Source organism: Paramormyrops kingsleyae, chromosome 11, assembly GCF_048594095.1.
Source record: "Paramormyrops kingsleyae isolate MSU_618 chromosome 11, PKINGS_0.4, whole genome shotgun sequence".
Taxonomy (NCBI): Eukaryota; Metazoa; Chordata; class Actinopteri; order Osteoglossiformes; family Mormyridae; genus Paramormyrops; species Paramormyrops kingsleyae.
In genome coordinates, this window is record NC_132807.1 from 7,147,136 (window position 1) to 7,172,363 (window position 25,228).

At 44.4% G+C, this 25,228-nt stretch overlaps 1 protein-coding gene across 3 annotated transcripts in view; it reads left to right on the forward strand.

Moving 5' to 3' along the window:
• The window catches only part of LOC111845071 (fibrillin-1-like), a 66,984-nt gene that overhangs the window by 10,400 nt on the left and 31,356 nt on the right, over positions 1-25,228 (forward strand). Inside the window, exons 7-31 of one of the 3 annotated variants that reach the window (XM_072717944.1) lie at positions 6,215-6,412; positions 7,917-8,042; positions 9,500-9,625; positions 10,959-11,111; positions 11,611-11,859; positions 12,270-12,410; positions 12,499-12,618; positions 12,775-12,900; positions 13,664-13,786; positions 14,589-14,711; positions 15,336-15,488; positions 16,883-16,936; positions 17,091-17,216; positions 17,315-17,440; positions 17,515-17,634; positions 18,389-18,526; positions 18,648-18,698; positions 19,084-19,209; positions 19,791-20,018; positions 20,098-20,223; positions 20,351-20,479; positions 21,038-21,163; positions 22,661-22,786; positions 22,873-22,995; positions 24,547-24,672. In XM_072717944.1, coding sequence (XP_072574045.1) covers positions 6,215-6,412; positions 7,917-8,042; positions 9,500-9,625; positions 10,959-11,111; positions 11,611-11,859; positions 12,270-12,410; positions 12,499-12,618; positions 12,775-12,900; positions 13,664-13,786; positions 14,589-14,711; positions 15,336-15,488; positions 16,883-16,936; positions 17,091-17,216; positions 17,315-17,440; positions 17,515-17,634; positions 18,389-18,526; positions 18,648-18,698; positions 19,084-19,209; positions 19,791-20,018; positions 20,098-20,223; positions 20,351-20,479; positions 21,038-21,163; positions 22,661-22,786; positions 22,873-22,995; positions 24,547-24,672 — 3,363 coding nt within the window. Of the gene's footprint in view, positions 1-6,214; positions 6,413-7,916; positions 8,043-9,499; positions 9,626-10,958; positions 11,112-11,610; positions 11,860-12,269; positions 12,411-12,498; positions 12,619-12,774; positions 12,901-13,663; positions 13,787-14,588; positions 14,712-15,335; positions 15,489-16,882; positions 16,937-17,057; positions 17,217-17,314; positions 17,441-17,514; positions 17,635-18,388; positions 18,527-18,647; positions 18,699-19,083; positions 19,210-19,790; positions 20,019-20,097; positions 20,224-20,350; positions 20,480-21,037; positions 21,164-22,660; positions 22,787-22,872; positions 22,996-24,546; positions 24,673-25,228 lie in introns of those variants that run through there. The other 2 variants (XM_072717945.1, XM_072717946.1) reach the window with 2 other exon arrangements.

Below are 25,228 nucleotides of genomic sequence, written 5' to 3' on the forward strand. Positions count from 1 at the left end.
CCAGTTCAGGGTCATGATAAAGAAGTTAATTATTTGTTCTTTGAGGTGATTAATAAAGACATGCAAGATCTGTTCTGAATCCATCAATTAGACTGGAGAATTATACTGACCGACCTACAGTCTAATTGTTTGTTTTATTAGGTAAGATGAAAAGCCTGAAATTTTGCACACTACCATTGGTGCCCTGAGCTTTCAGAAATCTGTTTCATGCTGGGCTGAGCTTATCATACCTGGAGGCTATGCGCTTGAAGTGTGACCGTTTTAGAGGTATCTCTGTATCTATGGTAATGATAACGGTGATGGGACACATGCTGGATGAGATGCTTGTCCTGTGCAGGGCACACACACACACACACACACACGTCTGTATTCATATCTCCATGGGGACTGATCCATTCATTTCTATGGGCAAAACCCTAATCCCAGCAATGACAGCTTTAACCCCTACCCAGCCCTAACCTTAACCATAAGCAACCTGACAAAATACAAGACTTGGCATTTTTCGTTTTTTGATTGCAGTCAAAGATTTTTATAAAATTGAGTTTTCCCTAATGGGGAACGGAAAAAATGAACCCAACAAGTCAAATGACATCTGATCCCCACAATGCAATATATATATAACCCTCACACGCACAGATAGACACACATTCTCATATACGGTATTGTTTTCTATAGTGAGATGACTTACCACAAATGCATGCCTTGACATTAATTGTAATTAGAAAGAGGTCCAGTAGAACAGGATGCTGAGGAATGACAAAAGCCTATGTGAAATAGTTTCATGAAAGAGGGCTGTAATCATGATAATGAGTAGGGTTTATGTTAATGGACAGAATGTATATGATCAGGAATATACAGTGGTACCTGAGAACTTGAACTTAATCCGTTCAGAACTCGGGTTTGAATCCTAAAAAGTTCGAGTTCTGATCTAATTTTCCCCATAAGAAATAATAGAAAACCAATTAATTGGTTCCCAGCCCCAAAGAATTACACCTAAATATGTTTTTTTAGCCTTTAAACACAAAATGAACAGGATAAAACAAGAAGAGCATATACTAAACACATTTTCGCAATTTCTCGCAAACACTGCGCCAACACTGTACACTGTGCGTAACATTTTTTTCTTAATGGCTTCCAAAACGATAAAGAATGTACCCCAACACTACCCCAAGCCATGCCCCAACACTGCCCCAACACTAGACTATGCCATGCGGTCCATTGTTTATTTTTATTATTACTCTGTATTCATTAATTTGTTCGTAAATCGCAAACTTTTAGGTTGTAACATTTGTACAACTATTGCGTAACTTTTTGGTGAGCAATGGCTACCAAAATGATATAAAGTACAGTGTATTACCTGATACAGTATTTTCAATAAAAAAAGCACTATCACCAATAACATATTAACTATCACCATAATATATTAACAGAATCGAAATTAATGGCATATTGTATATTATTTTTACTTTTTAAATTAATTCCATTGCTGTATCACTGTCAGTATACTGTATCAATTTTAATTTTGTAAAAAATAGTTTATTTTGGACTGAATCCTGTGCACGCTTGGTCGCACCCAGGAAACACATGCTGTTGGCTGTCTGATGCCTCACTCAGGACATGTTCCAAACTGCATACTTGTTTCGGTATTTAACAAAGGGTGGAGGCTGGCAGCCTCAAACCTAAGGTGGCGTCCAGTTTTTATGGGCCTGCACCCTTGAACTCTTAAATGTGTCTTTCATATCAGTGCTGCAAAACATATACAACTATAAAAGAATAATTTTCAAATGAAATACTATTGGAATGTGTTGCCTTTACTGCATGAGAATCAGGGAGAATGTAGAAGGTTTGGGTTCTGGCAATAGCACAAGTGTGCAGGAGCTTAGGTTAGACTAAAAACAGCAGTTGACGTATACAGTAAACTGATTTAATAATAATGATGATGATGCACTATTGGTCCCTGCAGAGAAATTCTCTTTTTGCCTATCTCACCTTGATCTCTGTAGCATACATGCAGGTGAGAGCAAGCTTGGTGCTGAAAGGCAGCCACCTGCAGAGGCACCCGTGGAGCTGAGGGTTAGGGCTTGTCACAGACATGACTATTTCGCTGAGGTCAGGCTTGAACCAGCAACCTTCCAATCACAGGTTTAGGCTTAGCCCACTGAGCCAAATGCTTCCCCCCGGTTCTGTAGTTCTAGATAGCAGAGTGCGGTCATTTTGGAGCCTGGTTTTCCACGTCATTCTTGGGCTAATATTTCCTTCCAGCAGAAGAAAATGTGGCCTCGTACCATTTTAGTTTTCTCATCAGCTTGTTGGTTTTTTATATCTGAACTTGTTGGAGCACAAACTGTTATGCCCCAAGGAATTAAGATTTTTGGATTTTTTTCTCATGGTATTTTCTTATGTTTATTCTTGAATAGAGTTTATGTGAGGTCATGGATCTAATTAGTAAATGTTTGCCATTCCCTGTTGCACGGCATATTTTTTAAATGTGATTTGTTTTCTCCCTTGTGATTTGCTCTGGGATTCCCCTGGTTGTGCTTAATATTCTCGGGTATCACACGATGTCATATTACATTAATTATATATGCTTTTCACAGTTATCTGACCAGTGGCATTTTCTGTTTTCTGTTCCAGTCTGTTGCAAGCGGGGTTAGAAAACGTGTTGTCTGACTGATATTATGACTGATACCAGTGAAATCGTCCTCTGAGTTCATGGCTTATGTTCATGCCGTGTGAGCCGTTATCGCTTGACACGCTTCAAGATGTGTCCCTTGCGGGCTTTTCCTCATTAAAGCAGCGATTTCACACCAAGCACTGAAAATGCCGTGACATCCAGTCACTTTTCAGTGGCTTCTGGGCTTATATATTTTTAAACTGGCATACCAGGACATTTACTTGCTATAGCGTGTGCAGACCTACACAGACATACGTTATCCAACCTGAGACCAGTCTAAAGAAGCTGTTTAAGGGTGGAATTTTCTGAAAATAGTAACTGACGTGATGTACTCAAGCACATTAGTTATATTCAAGCTTAAGCTTGAGATTGGACCTGCACAACACAACTGTTCTTTGTCTGACAAATTGAATGGGTCGGGCTGATTCAGCTCTGATACAGCTCACTGCAAAAGGCAATAAATAATCCAAACTCCTTATCTTGCACCATTGAGTCAGATTTGCCTTCGCTGAATTTTGTGGGTTTATCTGCATGCTAGAGTAGCGCTATGTGCAGTGAATCAGGGCATTTTGAAAAACAGTATGATGTCATGAAGTTGGATTTCATAAATGCAGATTGAATGTTTGTTAATGTTTTATGTGGTTTCTGACGAAGGAACATGGTAATTAAAGCAGTGGGGAAAGATAATGCTGCCCGTAAGGAGTTTGTATATTTGCCATTCAACAACTGGAAAGGTCTTGGTTTGGACTACCTGGGTTTTTGACCACAGAGATAAATGATCTCATTCATTCTTTGGTCTTCATTCTTCACATCATGTGTGATTTGCTGTTTTGGGTCAGTCCTCGAAACGTATTCCGACTACAAGTGAGGGAACAAACCTGAATGCCCTCAAAGTCTAATTATTTACAGAGAATCAAAGTGTAATGGAGACCTAGAGCATCTGGTGAAGCGACTCATGTCAGACTGCGCTCTGGCAGATATGGACTCCAGCAAGCAATGGACACAAGGCAGCTTGTTAGTAGGACAGATGTAACCAGTAGGATGACAACTCCAAAGCTACAGTATTAAAGTATTGACCTGGTGGTATTCGAGTGATGAGGACTGCTGAACTGAGGCTGCTTCTGGAAGGTTCTGCAGAATGAAGTTCCTCAGGTGCCCTGCAGTACTAAACTCCCATACTCATATAAATAATCTCTGCTACACTCATAGTAAAAATTGCTGCCACAAGTGGTTTCCTGGAAAGTCTTATTATTTTTTTCATTTGTTCTTATTTTCTGTCACGGGTAATTACAGGCTTGCTGTTAGAAAAATAAACCCAAAGGCATCATACACACAAATGTTTGCAATATGCAAAAAAAAAGACTGATCAGATAAGGGAAGGGAAAAGAAGGGGATTTCTAGAAGGTGCGTTTAGGAAATGGGGATAAAGCTGAAGTAAAAAAAGGCGCAATCATTTTCTTAATAATGCACAACTGCACAAAGATATTCAGATGGTGCATCTATTGACTATATGAAACACAAATTAATGGGTACGATGAAACTTTAAATGACTGGTTAAATGATGCACTGTTATGAAAAAATACTAGTGATCTACAATAAATAGCCAATCATGAAAGAATGGTTCAGAGACCATGAATTCAGGTAGGTGTACCAGACATGCATAGTCAAAGCAAAGGGGGGAGGTTTTATTTGTTTCACAATATTGTTGTTTGGAATGGAATGCTTGTTTAGTATGTTGTCTGCTTGTAAAATGTGGAAACAATTCCTGAATCTAGATAATCGCCACTTGTAATTAGGAGCTTACATGCTGATGTATATCTTATGTTTTTACTTCAATAGACCAGATCTTGTATTTGTAGCTGAGCTGGATGTTTTAAATTACAGTGCCATTTTCACCACTGCTTAAACATGAGTCAAAATACCAGCATAGCAAAAACCTTGACATAAATATAACATGGGTTTGGATAATAAGGTAACACAAAGGCTTCAGCGTCTGTTGACACAGGTTTGGCTAAAAGCGGCGATGGTGTTCTGTTGTGGTACATAAATCAAGAAGCTTACTGCAGAAAACCAAACATGGTGCATTGAATGTGAATTGGTCAAAACGTATGTAGCCTTATTTATTCATTCAGTCTAAGAGACACAGACATTCTGACCTTAAAATGTTCTGCTCAATGGCTCTCTACACATCTGCACATACAACGTTTTGTCATTATTGGCTCTTTAGATGGGTGGCACAGTGGTGCAGTGATTAGCACTTTTTTCCTCATCCTTCTGGGACCAGCGTCAAAGCCTCTGCCACGGCTTCATGAGTGAGGAACATGTCTTTGCATGTTCTCCGTATGTCATCATGGGATTTCTGTCTCTCCCGAGACCAAAAACATTCCCAGGTTAATTTGAGTTACCAAATCGCCCATATGGTGACTGCCCTGTGATGGGTTGGCACCCCATCCTGGGTTGTTCCCTGCCTTCTACTCATAAGCTCTGGACCCCCTGTGAGACTTAGTAGGGCAAGTGGTTACAGAAAATGGATGGACAGATTCTTAAACACAACTTCATTCCTACATGCCATTGTCCTTAGTAATGTTTGGGTAGCTGAACCTAACATATTCAGACGTCTTGCTTGAGTAATTCGAATGAAATTGTAATTGAAATAAGCCTTTCATTGTGATTATGCAAATAACACATGCTATGAACTGATGACATTATTGAAGAGACTTTCATGTCTTGTGGTCTTGGTTCCTGCCCTAGTTCCCTGTGTGTTTCTTCATGTTTTCCTCATGTCCGTATGGGTTTCTTCTGGCTCTTACAGGTTCTTCCCACAGTTCAAAGACTTGCTCTGTAGGTGTCTTTGTATTGTCCGAGATGTACATGTGAGTAACCAGTGATGAGCTGGTGTCCCATTTACAATCCCCTCCCTTGGGCATTTCCCCTGCTGGAGCTGATATGTTATACGAAGAAATTATCTAAGAAAATAATTTATGATCAGTTTATTCAAACCGCCTGGAGCACAATGAAAACTTTGAAACAACAGACTTTGTTTTTGTTTGGGATCTTTTTGCGGTCGGATTTCTGCCAGAAAATTTTACTGTGTAATTTTACCAAAAGAACATGATGAGTTTTATTGCTGAGAAGCACATTGTGAGCAGAGATCTATTCAGATTGTAATATACAGTGTATATTACACTGTAATGTGAATGAATGGTCTTATCCATAGCAGTTACCAAAGATCATAACCTGTTTAAGGGACACTGCCCATGATCTTGAAAATAAATGTAAATATAGTGAGACTTTAAGTACAGTTTTATGGAAATGGGCTGTGTGGGTGAGCAGTGCGTGCTGGCAGTCTGTGTTTTGGTTGTACATATGTTTGCATCACAGTTACCGGGAGGTTTCCTTGGTGATTGCCGCCTGTCGGAGCTCTGATTTTCGTATCAGCTCGCAAAGCCGTATTGTTTATTAGCCACCACAGGCTGGTAGCGAAGTGACGCGTAAGTAACCAGTCGTTCTCATGATGGCCTCATGTTTGCTGCTCCACAGATTACAGGACCGGGCCCTGCTTTGCTTCAGTCAGCAACCAGATGTGCCAGGGCCAGCTGACGGGCATCGTCTGCACCAAGACGCTGTGCTGCGCCACCGTGGGTCGGGCCTGGGGGCATCCCTGCGAGATGTGCCCCGCCCAGCCCCACCCCTGTCGTCGAGGTTTCATCCCCAACCACCGAACTGGAGCCTGTCAAGGTATCTTTGGGGGAGCGGGGCTCTATCTTTCACTGGCTGTACCATTAACAATGAGCATCAGTTTCAGGACATTTTCAGCGAAATTGCTTTAACAGTGATCTGAAATTTTATAATTTCCTGTCGAGTGCATTATACAATTAATGCAAAAGTGTGCTGTGATGTGGGTCCTCATGTTTCAGAGTTACCTTAATGGGTGACGCCAGAAAATGAATATAAACATCTGTTTTTCCTCTCTGGTGTTTTTTTGGAGGATGGAAGTCGGGAAGCTGCTATAAGACGTGAATAACACTGTGAGGGCGGCATGCAGGTTGTGTTAGATGTGTATGCTTTACAGGGGCAATCTGGAATTAAATAGCGCTCTTTTACCTTGACGGGAAAAGCCATTTTTTAATACGGTGAGAGTGAAAGCCATGCCTACAGCTCTCAAGAGTCTGTATAAATAAGCGCAAGCAGATTGCAGAGCTGACAAAATCACAGGTTACCCATGGTGCACTGCTGCCAACGTCATGGCAGCCCGCTGTTCCCTCTCCTGGCCGATGGCTTCAGGCTGGGCTTTATTTATGGGCTGGTGACACACAGTGCCCCCAGCAACCCCTGCAGGAACGGACTCAGCAGCCTGAAATGAAGCCTCCCATTGCACTTTCATCGCACACACTGGGTCTTTTGTTCGTCTTCTGATATCGAGGAGAATCACTGTTTGCTACTAAACCCAAGACAAGCTATTTAAGTTTGCTGAGGTGCCTCTTCACTGCATGGCTTTTAGCGGTGGGTCCTTCAGATAAAGGACTGGACATCTCCATCTTAATGCAGCCCCTCAGGCGCTCTGGCCACCTCCGCCGATTCCTCCAGCTGTTCAAACTCTGTAATTATGTCAGGGATGGAGGGAGGGGTGAGAAGGGACCCCACCATTTAATTGAGCTCCTCTGCCTGCCCTCTGGTTCACCCTCCTCAGTGCACCTGCAGCCTCAGAAAGGACCCTCGCTATGCCAGGCTTTACTGGTGCCCTCTTCATCATTTTCTGCTTCAGAAACTGGCCCAGGATCTGAGCCGGGACCTGTGCAGGGTTTGAGGTCCTGTCCTGGGGTTTTTCGGGAGGAGTGGGGGGTGCGGCGGCTAGGGTCCTGGCCCTCAAGCCTGCGTGTTCGGTTCAGAGCAGACCAGCGTCAGCGTTTACCCCGAACTGCTGCCTTTAGGCATCCAGCTGCACTTATAATATACTTCATGAAGAGTGTCAGCTGCCCGGCTGCACGGTGCCATACAGATATTCAGGCAAAAAAAACATTCAAGTTCTCATTATTTTAACCATGATTTGTTTATCTAGTTCTAGTGCGGGACAATGAACAGAATCGGTGTTCACTTTGTGAGTTTTGTACATGTTAGTACACATTACATTTTTTTGGTTGGCCCTTAATCTCTAAGGCAGAGTGATGTGGTGTAATTTTTTACAGCTGAGCCATTTTGTTGAATGCAACTTAATTGCGTAATATTTTTTTTTCCTCGGCAGATGTGGACGAATGCCAGGCCATTCCTGGACTCTGTCAGGGGGGAAACTGTATTAACACGGTGGGATCCTTTGAATGCAAATGTCCTGCTGGCCACAAATTCAACGAGATCACACAGAAATGTGAAGGTGAGACTCAACAGACTCAAATTCTAAAAATTTAAATTTTAGGTTTTCTGTTGAATGTAATAAAATACAGGGTCTTTTTTTTAACAAATAAAAATAAACGTTGTTATTTTTTAATGGCTGCTTAGTTCTGCACGAGCTCCCCTACCTCAGTGTCCCAGAATGAGCTGGGATGAGGTTCCCCTACCTCAGTGTCCCAGAATGAGCTGGGATGAGGTTCCCCTACCTCAGTGTCCCAGAATGAGCTGGGACGAGCCTCGGAATGGCCGCCATTGTGATGCTCTCGCTCCCCACGTTACAGCAACTCCCGAGAGCAGAGCTCGGGGGCCCTGACACACACCAGCTGTGGGCTGCAGGGGGGGGGGGGGTGCCATAGTGCTGGCCCCCATCACTCACCAGTCCCGCAGGGTGACATCAGGTCCTCTCAGGAGTCCCGGATCCCTGACGGGGAGTCCTCTGGCAGACTTGGGGGGGGGCAGCAGATGATTGGTCTATAAACATTGTGTGAGAGCAGACAGCATTCAGATGGCTGTTCATTTCCATGTGCTCTGCTAAGACATTCTCAAATCTTATCCTTTGCTAAAAGTAAGTGAGTGGCTCAGTGGGCTAAATCTCTGTGCCTGTGAACAGAAGATCGCTGGTTCACGCCCCAGCAGAAGAGTCACATGTCTGTGGGCCCTTGAGCGAGGCCCTTAACCCCCAGCTCCATGGGCGCTGTATGTTAGCTGTGCCATGACACCCCCAAGCTATAGAGAGCAAGATGGGGTCACCAAAGAGAAGAATTCCAATGTACTTGTACAAATGGCTAATAAAGGAACTGCTTTATCTCTTTATAAAATCATCAGTAACCCCACCAGCTTCTCCACCTGCATGTTGAAATTGCACCTGAAATTGGCATTGATACATGTTGTGGTTTTCAGTTTAATGGCATTAAGATATTTTGAGATTTATTTGGCCAGGGAAGTGAGAGTTTTCATTTTTAAATGCAACCTCAGCATCTCTAAAATTACATAGAAATAAAAGTTCTGTTTGACTGGATTTTTTTAAGTGTAAAGAACGCTGGCTTGTTAAGAAGGTTCTGTGACAAATTCCAGGGCAGCACAAGTCTGATTTGCTAAAAAGACATATTTGCGGTTGTCATGAGCAGGAAAAAATCTTAGGTACATTTTGCCAAGAAATAACAAGCAAAATCTTAGAACATTTCTGAAGGCTGAGGTTTCAGATCTGCCTTATTTTTTAAGCTCTCGTTAGCTTCATATGCCGGTTCTCCTGTTGCCGTGGCATTGAAATGGTTTCCCAGATTATTACTATGTACCTTGGCTTTTCACGTTAACCATTTTAGATCGTGTTACCTCAGTGTTTTACTTTATTGAAACATTACTTGAGCATCTCTTCCGTGTCCTGTTAGCCTTTAGCTTGTGTTTTGTGTTTTTAAATGATGCTTATTTATCCTCTGGCAGATATCGATGAGTGTGCCAACATCCCTGGCCTTTGTGTTGCTGGTGAATGTTCCAATACAGTTGGCAGCTACTTCTGCAAGTGTCCCCAGGGTTACTACACCCCCCCGGATGGCTCCAGGTGCATAGGTACGATTCCATCCATCTGTTCTTTGCCTCATATTTGGATGCCGTCAATGGCAAAATGACAGGTGACAATGGGGGCGCAGAAATTACACTGAGAGGAACTGACACGGTACAAAATGGTGATATGTGACTTTGTGATGCAAATACAGAAGATGTCTTCAGCTTGTTCAGGTTAAATGGGCTGGGTGAGTCTGGATGAGCTTCTTCTGTAAGGTTTTTATACTCCTGGAGATCTGTGGGAACATGTTCTAGTGCAAATACAAACAGACAGAAGGCCCAACTCACAGGGGTGAACATGGTGGTTGGCCATGGTGTAATACACAAAGCAGCCTTAAGGTTTCTCGTGGTCAGCCATGGCGTTCCCACACAACCCTGGAAGTGTCAAACAGGGATGCCAGCCCTGTGCTTTTATCAGTGACCTCTACTTTCCCCGTTTGCCTTTTGTGATGTAAGCTCCAGAGCAAGAACTTAGGTCTGTTTCTTTTAGCAGCTGTGAATGGTCAGTTACGGTTAGCTTGACGTCACACTGTGCTTATGGAAGTTATGGAAGTGTACCAGTTCTCCCCCATCATGGTCTGGGGGGACACCAGAGCTCACTCTGCTCAGTAGAGACAGGTCGTCCCCCATGCCAGGCAGAGTGATGTAGTATCTTCTACTATAACCCCATCCTAGATGAAGAGGTATTAAAACGTGGAAAGGTGGAGCCTTTTTCTTCTGTGACAACTATGTGAGAATCAAAGGTGTTTTTAATACTCAAAAGTGTGTTTAGTAGAGTTATTGGTATGTCAGACTGGTCTTTGTGTCACACGGCTGCATAGGCGCCTCCCTGTGGATGTGTTAGGAGGTGCGGGAGGGGACCAGCCCCAGGTATACTGGCTGGATATGGAAACCGGGGTTGGCCATCAGGATTGACTTCCATAGCAATGACATGTCGAAAATCTCGACCCAAACAAAGGACAGAAAACCCCCAGAAATGAATGGAGTCAAGGTGCGGCGGAGATGAGGTCTCAGGAAGAACAGAGGAGAATCTGGGTCAGAGATCTCCAGCTGATCCACACTGGCCCCAGCCTCAGGAGGATGTTTATTTGGAAAGAATGTCCACTATGAGCTTTTTTTCCTTCTAAAAAGGTTGTTTTGCCAAACATTTCTATCTGTCTCCCATGCAGCACATGCGGGGTCAAAGTCCACTACTAGCAATGTTTTGATTTTTTTTCCCTGCTTTTCCTGGATCTGTGATCAGTTTGGAAGGTAGTAAATAGCTGTTACAAACGCGAATGTCACACTGTCCTCCGCGCAGTGCATGTTGAAGTGACGCCAACAGGCCTTCCTTCCACAGATAGCCGACCCGGATACTGCTTCTCCAGTATCCTGAGCGGTCGCTGTGCCAACCAGCTCTCCCAGCCGCTGACTAAGATGCAGTGCTGCTGTGACAGTGGCCGGTGCTGGTCGGAGGGCTCCGCTCCGGAGATGTGCCCCATTCCCGGGACAGGTCTGTGTGCCGTCTTGGCTTGCGACACTGTGGGAGTGTTACTGGCATTCCGTTAATCCCTTCGACTGCAGTAATGTGTTTCGTGAATTCTTCCCGTTCTCTGTGCAGTGGGCTGACTGTCCTTGCTTTTCCTGAGCTGCCGCCAAGGCCCAGGCTCCCTTCTGCTCTGTGCCGCTGGACACTTCATGCTGTTTACACTCTTCATTCTGTCAGTACTCTTTACTCTGCTTATATTTCTTGCTCTGTTTATATTGTCCCTACTTTCTGCTCATGCTGTTTATTTGTTTGCTTTTTTGTGCTGGTTCTGATGCTGTTTCATTGTTTATGTGCTACTTACTGCCTTTTTTTATCTCTGCGCTCTACCTTTAATTTATTATCAGAAATAAGGTTGAATATGGAAGCTGCAGGCGAAATCTTATTGTACCAGTGCAGTGACAGTTGTACTTATGCAATAACAAAACTATTCTATTCTATTCCATTCTATTTTATCTCATTCCAGAGGACTACCACAAACTTTGCTTACAAATCCTGCCCATCGATCCTATTGGTCCACATGTTCCGCTTGTTCCTGTCGGTCCCGTGGGCCCTGTCGGTCCCGTGGGCCCTGTCCGTCCCGTGGGCCCTGTCGGTCCCGTGGGTCCAGTCAGGCCAGACCTGGTTTATCCTCTACAGCCACAACCCCAACCGGTGCCGTTTCAGCCTGTCCCGCCAGTTATCATGCCAATTCCTCCTCCAATTGAACCTCCAAGTATGTCCATCTAATACGACATTAGCCATTGCAATGCTAGTTTGTGTTTGTGCAGTCTGTGTTATAAGGCATTTGATAAGATGATGGTGTTGGAGAAGTTACTCAAAAAAGTAACATTGCAGACAGAGGAGGAAAGTTCAGTCCAGAAAATACAAATCCAGACCAAGGTTTTGTTTCAGTTGAGTACTCTGTGACTGTGACTCTTTATACTCAACTGTTTGGTTGAAACAAAACCTTGATCTGGATTTTTACTTTCTGGACTGAACTTTCTGCCTCTGTCTGTAATGGATAACTTTTGTGAGTAACTTTCCCACCACTGTTGTATAAAACCTTTTCTGTTTTCTTTTCTCAATAGTATGATACAATCAGATGGTTAACATCGAGATAAATAACAGTATGTTGTCGTGCAGTTATTGTGACCCAAAACATCACCGACATCTGCCAGGCGTACCGCAACCTGTGTCTCAACGGCCAGTGCGTCCCCACGCCAGGAAGCTACCGTTGCCAATGCAACATGGGCTTCAAGCTGGACAGGCGCGGGGAGTGTGTCGGTAAGACTGTAAGACTGTTGCTCAGGCCGCTTGGTAGGCCTAATATCTGGGCAGGCCTCCCAAACATCCACTTTGCCTCGCTGTCCAGATGAAGACGAGTGTGAGCGGAGCCCCTGCCTGCACGGCGAGTGTGTCAACATGGCTGGATCATACTTCTGCCACTGTCCTGCTGGCTTCCAGAGCACTGTCACCCGAACTGAATGTCGAGGTGAGCGGGGAGGCTGGGTCCAGTTCCAGGGGTCCGGGTCAGGTGATTTAGTGACTGGAGGGAACCACCAAGGAAAAGTGTGAGGGAATAAACCATAAACCTGAGAGTCTCGATAATGTGATACGTTGTGCCTTTCTGAGCATGTGCATCACGCAGATCTGGATGAGTGCGTGGCCAATGGGCGCATCTGCAACAACGGCCGCTGTGTCAACACCGAGGGCAGCTTCCACTGTGTGTGCAACGCTGGCTTTGAGCTCACCACCGACAGGAGGAACTGCCAAGGTGAAATATCCCTTTTAAGGGAAATCTTTTGAGTTGCCTTTCTGGGATGCTTCGTAATGCATCAGTGGTATGCAAATGTCTTCAGTCTGACGTGTCATGATGATAGAGAGGGAGTAGTGGGAAAGAGAAGCTGAGAAATGACACCAGTCACCATTGTGGTCTCCTGTTCCAGTATACATCTGTTTAGCCCATAATGGGGCACTTTGACATTTTGCATGGATGTTCCTGACCTCCTTATTGCGCTCAAGATATGCTTTACTCACTCTAGAGGGATATTCCACAAAGCAGGATTTCTTCATTAGTCAGATAACTTAAGCCAAATGTAAGGATTGTCCAAGGATCGTCCAAAAGGGATATCACTAACTCGTCCTATTGGGCAGTTTCCGCGTTTGGCTTAAGTTATCCAGTTAACTGGGAAACTCTGCTTTGTAAAACACCCCCCAGGTCACAAATGTACGTCTCTAAGCTGCAATATGACCCTACACCTAGAGATTGTTAGTTGATGTTCTGAGAAAATGGCAGGTCATGGAAATGGAAATTAATGGAAATGGAAATTATTTGGGCATCTTTTGTTAAATCCAACACATTGATTGTAAGCTTAAAATGAGGATGAGAGATCTTGCGAGTCTCTGGAAGCTGCTGGTGCCTTCAAGCTGTATGGAGGTGGCTTGGAGCAGTCCACCTGCGTGCTGAAGAACATGCCGTGCACGGGAAGTGTGAAGCGTCGAAGGTGACAGACACATGAGTGGCCATTCCCTTTCAGATCAGGACGAGTGTCTCCTCACCAACATCTGCCTCAACGGCATGTGCATCAACGATGATGGCAGCTTCAAATGCATCTGCAAGTCTGGCTTCCAACTGGATTCCACAGGTCGACACTGCCTAGGTACGAACCCAAATGCCTGATTCCTCTTCCAGTGAAGCTGCGGAATGTTCCTTTCTTTCTACAAGTGAAGTACACCTTTGCCAAAATCACCTCAAAGTCATTAGCGGGGGAGAGCGCACAAGCCTCAGCCCACAGTTTGGAAATTACCACCTAGTGAATAAGCTCATTAACATTTTATTTTCACCCAAAAATGAACCTTAACATTGACGCAATTGTATGTTGAATATCTGAAGGATTATAATTTTGTATCATTTTAATTCATTCATTTGAACAGATTCCTGCTTTGTGTGACATAAATGACATAATTACAGTTCAGGTCTCTCAAAGTATTTTCTCAGGTACTTTATGTGGGAGGCGGAGCAGCCAAATTCATTCTGAAGTAGTTACTTCATTCTCAGCAAGTGCTGGGGGATCTTTCACCTCTGCTGCTTTTAAATGGTTTGTAGCAGTGGTTTCACGGTTTGGGAAAAACTAAAGCAGTCGTATCGCTTTGGGGCCTAGGCTTCCCGTTTCGGAAAGCCAGATACATGGAAAAATACAGATGGGTGAAAGACTAATGAATTACAAATGCTCAATGGTATGCTAAAAAGAATTAAATTAAACCTCACAAGGATGACATGGAGAACATTAGTATGTTCTTAAGGCAGTCAGGAGGCTGCAGGTTATAAAATCTCAATAATTGCCATGTGGAATTATAGTAATTTCCTTCAAGTTTGGGTACCCTCAGTGGTTTTTTGTGTTTTTTCAATGACCTGGAGGTTTAACATACTTGTGCTTTGCTGAGAATCTGTCCTCCCCCTAGACATCGACGAGTGTGAAACTCAGGGCATATGCATGAATGGCCAGTGCGTCAACACGGCGGGCTCCTTCCGGTGTGATTGCATGCCAGGCCTGGCCGTGGGCCTGGGTGGCCGAGTCTGTGTGGGTGAGTCTCCCTACGTCCAGCACGCCAAAGTCCAGCACGTTATTCATCTCATGAAAAAACTCCTAGCCTGGGTGTTGGGTGAAAAAACCAGCTGAAAACCACCTTCTGCTGGTAACTTGTTTTAGCTAGTCTTAGATGGTCTAAGATGGTCTTAGATGACCTAAGATGGTCTTAGATGGTCATTTCCCAGTTCTTACTGCTCTTTGTTGGTTCAGCTGGGTAGGACACCAGTTGGTCATGCTGGTATGGCCAGCTTATCAAGCTAACCCAGCTCGAATGAACATCAGAAGTGGGTATGTCCAGCTAAACCATCAAACCATCATGTGAAAACATACCTTAAGCTGGTCCACTATCACTAATTAGGCAACCAGCTTAAGCTGTGTTTTTCAGCAGGAAATTCTCTTCGAAATTCAGGTATAATGGTAATTATTTCACACTTTAATTGGTATAATTTCCTTGAATTCTGCTATTGGATTGTCCTTTTCACTGGTGATTCTAACTAGCATTTAATCAATGCAAGTATATTATTCAGGCAGTGCTTGGATACTTCCTGCCTGCCTGTTGTTCTTCCTGAATGGGAGCACTTGACTGTCCCTCTTCCCTTTGTCTCCTGCTCTGACTTAGACACACATATGCGGAGCACGTGTTATGGAGGTTACAAGAGGGGACAGTGCGTGAAGCCATTTATTGGTGCTGTGACCAAGTCCGAGTGCTGCTGTGCCAACCCTGACTATGCTTTTGGCGAGCCGTGCCAGCCTTGTCCCTCACAGAGCTCAGGTGAGGCCAATCTCTGTCCCTTTTTATCATGAAAGGTGTGGCTTCAAAACTGGTGACGTTAATGGCTCCCTACTGCATCAGGACGGCGAGTGTTAGTTAGGAAAGCCAGCTGAGTACCATTTACGTTCCTGCTGACATTTGGATGGTGTGGTGAGCATACTTGAGCGTGGACCCCAAAAGGTTTTTTTTTTGTTTTTTTCTCTACTGGGTTTTATTCCTCTTTTCCATTATCTTTTGTGTTTGCATAGTGTATCTTGTTTGTTTATATATATGAATTTGAAGTGTTTTGGGGGGAGGGGGGCAGATTAATGCATAGGCTGTCCTATCATACCCAATCAATCTTTACCTCCAGCACTCTGCATGCTGATTGGTCGAAAACTGATTACACATTGTTTTTTGTTCTCTCTCAGCTGATTGGGGGTACAATGTTGGGAGAAAATAAATCGAATTGAATTAGTCTGCAGTTTGTACACAGCTACTGAAGTCTATGAAAAAATGTGTTGCATTCTGACAAATTCTTAACTCTTAAGTGGAAACTGGCCTAAACGTGACCTACTTTCCATCTGAAAGACCTTTTTCTTCCGTTTAGAGGAGTTAAAAAGCAGCTTTCCTCAATAGTCAGAGCAGAGTGAGGCAGATTTAGCTTGCCCTACAATTACATGCACATACCACAGCAAAATAGCTGTCTAGTGCCAAACCCCAGTCGGATGTAATAATTAAGATAGCTCAGGCTTTCTGCAGGTCAGGTTCTAACACCCGGCTCTGCAGGGTGCGGTGTGTTGCTGCCCTGATATGTTTTGGTGACTCTGTGTTGGCGTCATTCCGCCAAAGTCATTAAAACACCGAACTTGAAAACTCCCAATAAAGGCTTAATTTACCCTATTTACACTAGTTGTAATTTGGCTTAATTGGTTGCAGAAAACTGTCCTAGTGATCTGAAAATGCTGAAGTCGGGCAGTATTTATAGTTGTCAGTTCTTTGCTGGACTGGAGTGTTAGACCATTTACAAAATTTATCAACTGCTTAAAACAAACGACTAAAAAGTGAAAATTTTAATTGAGATTCTTTGTATTCAACTTTGTAATTTGCCTGTTGGAGAAATAATTTTCGGCTTTCTGACATTGAACTGAAGTGTTAGAATATGAAATCTGCAATTCTTGTTTATGTTTTAATCTACAAATGTCTTTTAAACACTACTTTTCACGTTTTCTTCTGCCACATTAAGGAACCAGTTTTATGTGTTATATAAGTGAAATGAGAAAGAACAGAAATAGGTCATAACATAGTATTTAGTCTGCTGACGTAAGGTTTTCAAGCACCTGACGTTTCAGGACAAACTGTTCGTGTATGTTTAGGGTTCTTTAAAGCAAATATGTTGTTTGTGTGTTTTCCAGCTGAATTTTTGGCACTGTGCAACCACGGAATAGGAAGCAGTACTGATGGCAGGGGTACGTACTTATGAAGTACACAATCCACTGCATAAAATACACTCTGTGAAATGCGATATGAAATGTATTTCATGACGTGTAAGGAGGGTATGTCTCTTTTCCTTTTCGTGATGTCTCACAGAACACACGCAAGTTCTATAATGTTCCCTTGCAGATATAAACGAATGCGCTTTGGACCCTGACATATGCCAAAATGGCGTCTGTGAGAACATGCTACGTACCTATAAATGTAACTGCAACACTGGATTTGAAGTCGACACAACCGGCAAAAATTGTTTCGGTGGGTTCTTTGTTTTTTGAACCACTTTCCCGGCTCCTGTCTCTCGCCCGTTGTTAGTGTGACGGGTGATTAATGGACCCTTGTGCGTCATTTCGCAGATATCGACGAGTGCGCTATCAACCGGTTGCTGTGTGATAACGGCCTGTGCCGAAATACCCCTGGCAGCTTCACCTGTCACTGCCAGAAAGGCTTCAGCTTCAATGCGGAGACCGACGTGTGTGAGGGTGAGAGGTGTCGCCATGGCGTTTCCCGGGGAAACCAGCTCCTTCTTCTCCTGACGTTGAGGTTCTCCCCACAGACATCAATGAATGCGAGTCCAAGCCTTGCGTGAACGCTGAGTGCAGGAACACGGCGGGGTCCTTCTTTTGCCAGTGCTCGTCAGGCAGTATTCTAGACGGCTCTGGCCTTCTGTGTGTCGGTAAGTTGGACCTGGCAAAGTAGTGAGGAGGAATCTATGTATGGAACAGCAGTACCGGAAAAAGCTATGCGTGGGGTAATAGCTAAAGTCTCCGTGTGTGGTAACAGCAAGGACAAACCCGACAAGGCTGCGTGTGAGGTTACGTCGAGCTCCTGTGGGAAGGGATGTGGTGATTATTTTCTGGCAAGGCCGGGCTTGTGTTGTAAATGATTAAGGAACGGCAGCTTTGTGTGCAGTGGCATAAATACGTTTAATTTGCATAATTACCTCCAGAGCACATGGTTACGTCGACCACAACAACACAGGCGGCAGACAGCAGACCATCTGAGAGGGTCATTAAAACAAACGATGTAATTCGACAGCTCAGAAGTGTCATGCAAATTTGTTTATTTTGGGGTTGGGCATGTGTTTGATATATCTGGTAAACTGCAATCACTGAAATTATTTCATTTACTTAAATGCTACCGTGTAGATTTATATGGAAACTGCACGGGCCCAGAATGTTTCAGCTTCTAATTCCGGGTGGGCCGGCATGGTGGCAGCCTTCAGTGAGACAGTTAATGTTAATTGATTCAGTAAAAACAAACTGTAAATAGGTATCCATGTCTGCTTAGCATCTGTAGCTCCCGACAGTAATGATTTTTTTTTTGTAAAATATGATGGCCTGATTGTGAACTCGCTCAAAACTTTGCAGCACAGACAAAATACGTATATATTTCCTTTCTGAATGGGCAGAACTGTCTTCCCTTGACAGAAACGAGCAAAGGCACGTGCTGGCTGAAAGCTATCAACGGCCGGTGCGAGGTCAACATCAACGGGGCCACGCTGAAGTCTCACTGCTGCGCCACGCTGGGGGAGGCCTGGGGCAGCCCGTGTAGCCAGTGTGAGGCAGGTGAGGGCAGAGGCCGAGGCCCGAGGCACCGAGGTCGCCACGCACCGTAAGGCCGTCCCATTCAGTCAGCAGGCGCTGGCATTGTGACGCTGTGGAAAAAATGGCTCTCCTCTGTTTTCAGATCCCTTTTGTCCTAAGGGACATGCCCGAATTAGAGGGACAGTGTGTGAAGGTAAGGCTGCTCTGAGCCGGGAGAGAAAATCCACCACAGCCCAGCTCAGTTTTACTGTCCCCCCAGGGGTTAATGACGCGCTGTTAAACTGATCAATATAAACAGATCACAGCGTAATTATATGATGTGCTTGAAGGTATTCTTAAATTTCGATGTGTTATTATTTAATTATGTGTTTAACCAGGGACCCACCTGTATTTTTAGATAATGTACTGCACATGTTGCTTCATATTAAACCCATCGATGTAGGGGTTTACACATTGCATTTAGAGTAACCTGGTATGTTTCTAAAAGGACTAAGTATGTGCATATTCAGGCATTGGCCATGTTAGTGCTGTGGATAGTGCTGTTAGGGTGTGTTCTTAACTTTTTTTTCCGGTGATAGATGTGAATGAGTGTGAAGTGTTTCCTGGAGTTTGCATCAACGGAAAGTGTGTAAATACCGTGGGATCTTTTGTTTGCCAGTGTCCCAGTGGGATGACAGTGGATGCCACTGGTAGAACATGTATTGGTACGTAGCCCCAAGTCTTGCCAGTGTACTCCCTCGTTAGGGCGATGGACCATAATGCTTAGCGTGTGTATTATGCTGTTTGTCTCTGAATGTCATTCGTAAGACGCTTTATTTGGGCTTGAAGATGTAATTCTTTGGCTGTCTGACTGCTGTCAGTGATTTGAGAGTCTCGCTTGTGTGTGTGTGTGTGTGGTGTGTGTGTGTGTGTGTGTGTGTGTGTGTGTGTGTGTGTGTGTGTGTGTGTGTGTGTGTGTGTGTGTGTGTGTGTGTGTGTGTGTGTGGGTGGGTGGGTGGGCATGTATACCTTGCTAATGTCCCCACAATGTCATAAAGATATTTTGGGGACATTTTTCCAGTAATTTTTCCGGAAACTCAATTTTATAAAAATCTGTAACTGCAATTGAAAACTAAATAGTCTTGTCTTTTCTTTTGGTTACTTATGGTTAAGGATAGGGTTGGGTAGGGGTTAAGGTTGTCATTGCTGGGATTAGGGTTTTTCCCATAGAAATGAATGGACAGTCCCCACAAAGATATGAATATATACATGTGTGTGTACATATGTGTGTGTCCGTGCCCCGCAGACTTACGCACTGAGCTGTGTTACCTGAGCCACGAGGACGAGCGCTGTGGCGCCTCCATCCCAGGCCGGCACCGTGTGGACGCCTGCTGCTGCTCAGTGGGCGTGGCCTGGGGTCCCGAGTGCGACGAGTGCCCTGAGAAGGGCAGCCCCGAGTTCAGCCAGCTCTGCCCCCGTGGCCCTGGCTTCTCCCACAGGGGCGACTTCATCAACGGGAAGCCCTTCCTGAAAGGTGCCACTCCGCCGCCTTACGCACCTAGCGGGCGCCTCTCCAGTCGGGGTTCACTCACGTTCCTGTTGTCACCCCCTAGATATCAATGAGTGCAAGATGATCCACAGCCTGTGCACCAACGGAAAATGCCGGAACACCATCGGCAGCTTCAGATGCAAGTGCGATAGCGGATTTGCCCTGGATTCGGATGAAAGGAACTGCACTGGTAAATATCCACCCCCCCCCAGCACTCCCTGGATGGCCTTTGAGTCTGAAGTTGCCATTGAGTAGTTGCTGTCTCATATCTCACACAGTGCTCAATTTTTTCGTGAAAATGTCCCCTGTCCCTGCAGACATCGACGAGTGTCGGATCTCGCCCGACCTCTGCGGCCAGGGCACCTGCGTCAACACGGCGGGGGACTTTGAGTGCGAGTGCTTCTCTGGCTACGAGAGCGGCTTCATGATGATGAAGAACTGCATGGGTGGGTGTCGGCGACGGGCGACCTAGGAGCCGCTCCTGGGCCGGCTTCTGCGGAGGGAAGCTCGTTTCCTACAGGAAGGGGAAGCCTCACTCAACTCGCTCCTGGAGTTTCAGGCACAGCTATGTCATAACCACAGATATTTTAAGGGTTACAAATGAACTGCGTGAGGAGAAGCTGGCTATGCTCGTAACTGAACTCCGCTTGGAAGGCTGTTGGGCCAATTTCCTTTAAAGGCTGTGCAACATGTAGAATCGACTTTATGGGAATCGGGGCGGTGTGATTTAAATACTCACTGTATTTCCAGCTGTAGGAGCGAGTCGGGTGCTGGCTGGTCCCAGAAGCCATCATTTACTGGGCCTCCTCAAGTATTTTAATGTGCAATTATTTCTTTTTATGTCTCCCCCATCTGCAAAAATGGGAGTTTATTTATTTATAGATCTTCATGCTTACTTTTCCTTCTTGAGTGCTGCTATTCGAGATTTCATTTTTTTAAATTCGTCAACATGCCCTCGACCTCTCACTCGTGCACCCGGGCGGACGTGTGTGTCTCCTTTGCAGACATCGATGAGTGCGAGAGGAATCCGTTGCTGTGCCGAGGTGGGGAGTGCGTCAACACTGAGGGCAGCTTCACCTGTGTCTGCCCCGAGGGCCATGAGATCGCCCTGGATGGGTCTGCCTGTCTGGGTGAGAATGGGGGATGTCTGGGATTTCATCTGTGTGGAAGAACTGGGCTCGACTGACTGAACGTACATAGGGATTTTAATGCTAGAAAAAACAATACCTTTGGCTGGTGTGGAGTGTTGGTACAGCACAACGAGTAACAACATTTTAACCTGAAGTTTCTAATTGGTTGCCGGTTCGAGTCATAGACCGTCATGCCCTCTCGCTTCATCCTGGATCTGACTTCCTCCAGGAAAAACGTTCAGCTGTATAAATAAAAAAAAAATTGTAAGCTGCTTTGGATAAAGGCGTTGGCTAAGCAATGAAATAACAGTACTGGTCCAGATTGCAGAAACCAGGCTGGGAGCAGAACTGCCCCGAGCATGGGTTTCTGCCTGGTGCCAAACCACGCCATGTCCCTGAGGGCGTCCTGAGCTCAGAGGCTCGTGTCTGTGCTGCTAAGGACAGGATGTCAGTTCACATTAATAGACTTGGGATCCCATCAACGTGGCCACCCTACGTTATGCTACGAAACGCACCTGGTCACATGCTACTTTTATGTATCGCGCCCCCCCAGACTTTAATTCTGATTTTATATTGCCATATAAAACATTTTCAAAAAGGAATGACTGGCTAATGAATATATGCCATAACTATTAATCTCTAAATTTCTAATATTTGCTGTTTTTTACAGGATATTGTTGATAAACCTTTTTACAGTATATATATCAATGGTAATACGCTGGATGTGGTTAACAGTAACATAGCGCCCTTGTAAACAGTCTGTGATTAATGTGCAGACAGATAAATAGCGATGGCTTTGGTCAGTGGCTTTGTGTGCATGTTGTATTGCGGTCAAATTCTGCCAGCAGCTCAGTTTACAGTCCAGTTTGCTACAATTTAGAGTGAAAGCTTAACAACCGTATTAGATGGGATTATCCTCACATTTGTACTGCGAAGGGGGGCTTGACCCACGGCCCCCAAGTGTTTAGGCAGACTGACCCCTGGGTAGCGAAGAGCCGTCAGAGTACATGTTCTGCTGGGCGGCTGGTGGAAACCGGCCATGGAGACCAACCTTCTTCTCTCCAGAGTCTGTCATAGCTTCCCCGCATGAAAAGACAAATAGACCGACTCCAGAGCAGACCAGAGATGCATATCATGGAATTAAATATAGCATTAAAGAAGAATCTTTCTTGGTGAAATACTGAGCATCCATGCAAGCTATGCTACGACAGCCCTGCACTGTTTTGGGTTTATTATGATTATTGTTGTTCAGGACTCACCCGCCCTCTGGGGTCTCCCCTGTGAGTGTAACACCCACGCAATACCAATATATCAGTGGATCACTTTTGAAAAACGCTCACTTTGACTAGGCAACATGCATCTGAATGAAATTACGGCACCGGATGGTTTTATGCAGCTCATGTGAATCTATTGCCAAATCAGTGTGAGTAAATGCAAAAAAAAATAATAATTTCCAGCTGCTGAAAGTTAAAGTGGTTCTTTTTATGTCCCGTCCAGATATCAATGAGTGTGAACTAAGTGACAAGCTGTGCAGGAATGGCCAGTGTGTGAACGTGATTGGTGGTTACCAGTGCTCATGCAACATGGGCTACAAATCTACAGAGGACAGGCTGTCCTGCGTGGGTAAGCGCCTCACTGGGCCCAGGGAGGATTGCCGCACGCGTATGTGCACGCTGGGCTGGCTGTGTGACGTGCGGCTGCATTTGCAGACGTTGACGAGTGCACCATCCAAAATGGCGGCTGTGATAACTTCTGCACCAACTCAGAGGGCAGCTACGAGTGCAGCTGCCACAGCGGCTACGCCTTAATGCCGGATCACAGGAGCTGCACAGGTGAGGACCTCCGCTTAAGACCTCCACCCTCCGACAGAAACGCCTTGCCAGACAACTGGGCTTAGTCACCTACAACATGTGCTGCAGTGCATGCTGTTGGGAACCACTATTCAATCACCTGACAAGACCGGATTGCTACCGTTACCTGGAAGTCGAACTCCATTTTAATTTATACCTTTCAGGAGATAACTGCTGGATGATTTCTAAAGATCTGTTTACATTTCAGCCTTTTCCCAAGAAAGTCATGAGCTTGACAGATGGATTGTCATGAGCAGTAAAGAGCATGAAAGGGGCAAGAATTAAAACACACTATTGGTTACCTGCCAGTATTAAAAGTCGCCATTAGTTACCTGCCAGAATTAAAGCATGCTATTGGGTACCCTCCAGTATTAAAACATGTCATTGGCTACCAGCCAGTATGAAAACACATGAGCATAATTATATCGTTTCATGGTTCATTAGCTAGTATGACAGTGGGCTAAATGTTCCACCCATCCAGGAATGTCATTATTTCATGCCCAATAAAACAAAATCTAAAACATTTCTGTCTCTGGGCAATCAAACATACAGTAGAATCTTTCAGTAGATCAAGTATAGTATATGGCATCATTAAATGTCAGTTTGGCTTTGTTAATCATTTCAGTCTAAGTGTTTGACCTATTTTAGGTTAACCACATGAATTGATATAATATCGTACAGCAGGCTTAGTTACAGCAGTTTTAGGCTTACATCTATAATAGGCTAACATCTGTAAAGGAAACCACATCAGACCTTGATGAATGGCAGTTAGCAAGTCCAACTGTCAGACCCATTCTGACTGGAGAGAAGATGCTGGAGCTGGTCACCAGCACCGAAGACGAATCGTTATATCCGTTAGCTTCATGGCTGGCATGATTACTCACTGACAGTCCTTTAACATTTCACGGTATGCATAAAAGATTAGTAATTGTTTTAAAAAGAGAGACTGGGCACTATTTTGCATCCGGCATAAAGCACCGCTGGGTATGTGGCGAGTGTTTTTGCTGGCATGATCCCGACGCAATTGTCATTTAAGTAGCATATGTATTTGCGCCAGTCTGAGTGCCAGTGGGCGTGTCAGTCTTACTATGAGGCGGAGTCAGGGGCATTGTTGGCACATTGCTATCTTGTGGCAGCGGAAAGCGATTGTGCTACTGACCAACAAAAACCTGGTGTTAAGTAAATGGCTCAGTATTTTACTGTTATCAAGATAGTGCTGTGGGCCTCCTCATGCGCACAGGCATGCAAGAGATTTTAAGAAAGATTGCAATGTGAAATGATTAATCTGTACATCAAAATATGGTAAGAATTATATGTCATAATGGCTGGTCATAATATTCACAGTTAGCTAATCAGAATTAAATTATTACAGTGGGACCCCTGTATCCGAGGTTTACCATGGTCCGAAAAAAAGTTTACGAATTCCAGAATTGAAACTGGTTTCAAAGTTTCAAACGGCCACAGTGGCACACTGAAGTGGTACTTGCTTTTCTGGTGCTGAGTTAGAGCCTTTATAGCCTGTTTTCTCTCCAGATATCGATGAATGTGAAGACAGTCCAGACATCTGCCATGGAGGCCAGTGCACAAACATCCCTGGAGAATACCAGTGCCTATGCTTTGATGGGTTCATGTCCTCGGATGACATGAAGACCTGTCTGGGTAATTTATTCTGTAATTGTTTCTGTGAAATATTTTTTATTTATTGTCTTAATATTATTTTATTATTATTGTGTTAAATTATGTTATTATTATTATTATTATTATTATTATTATTATTATTGCTGTTGTTGCTGTTATTAGCTCATGATTGTCGATTCAAACATATATCTGTGTGTGAAAAGTGAGGTCTGTGTTTCTGCCTGCCTGAAATATGGCATGATCTTCATGTGAGTCATAATTAGCAACATTGTAATATAAAGCTAATTTTATCAGCCTAAGTCATCGATGGAAAAAGACTCAAGGATAATGACCTCTTGAAAGTCAGGTGTTCCAGTTAATCCAGATGTGGGTTTGAACTGCCCTCTCACATGGAAACACTGCACAGTGCCAATTACCTGCTCCTCACAACACAGTTCTGCTCAAGAGCAATATGGCATGATTAAAAATGATTTCAGAGGACCTCAGGAGAAGAGTTATTGAAGCCTGTAAATGGTTACAAAAGTAATTGGACCTCCACTAGCTCTGGCAAATAGCTGTTGGTTTGCTTTGGGGCTTT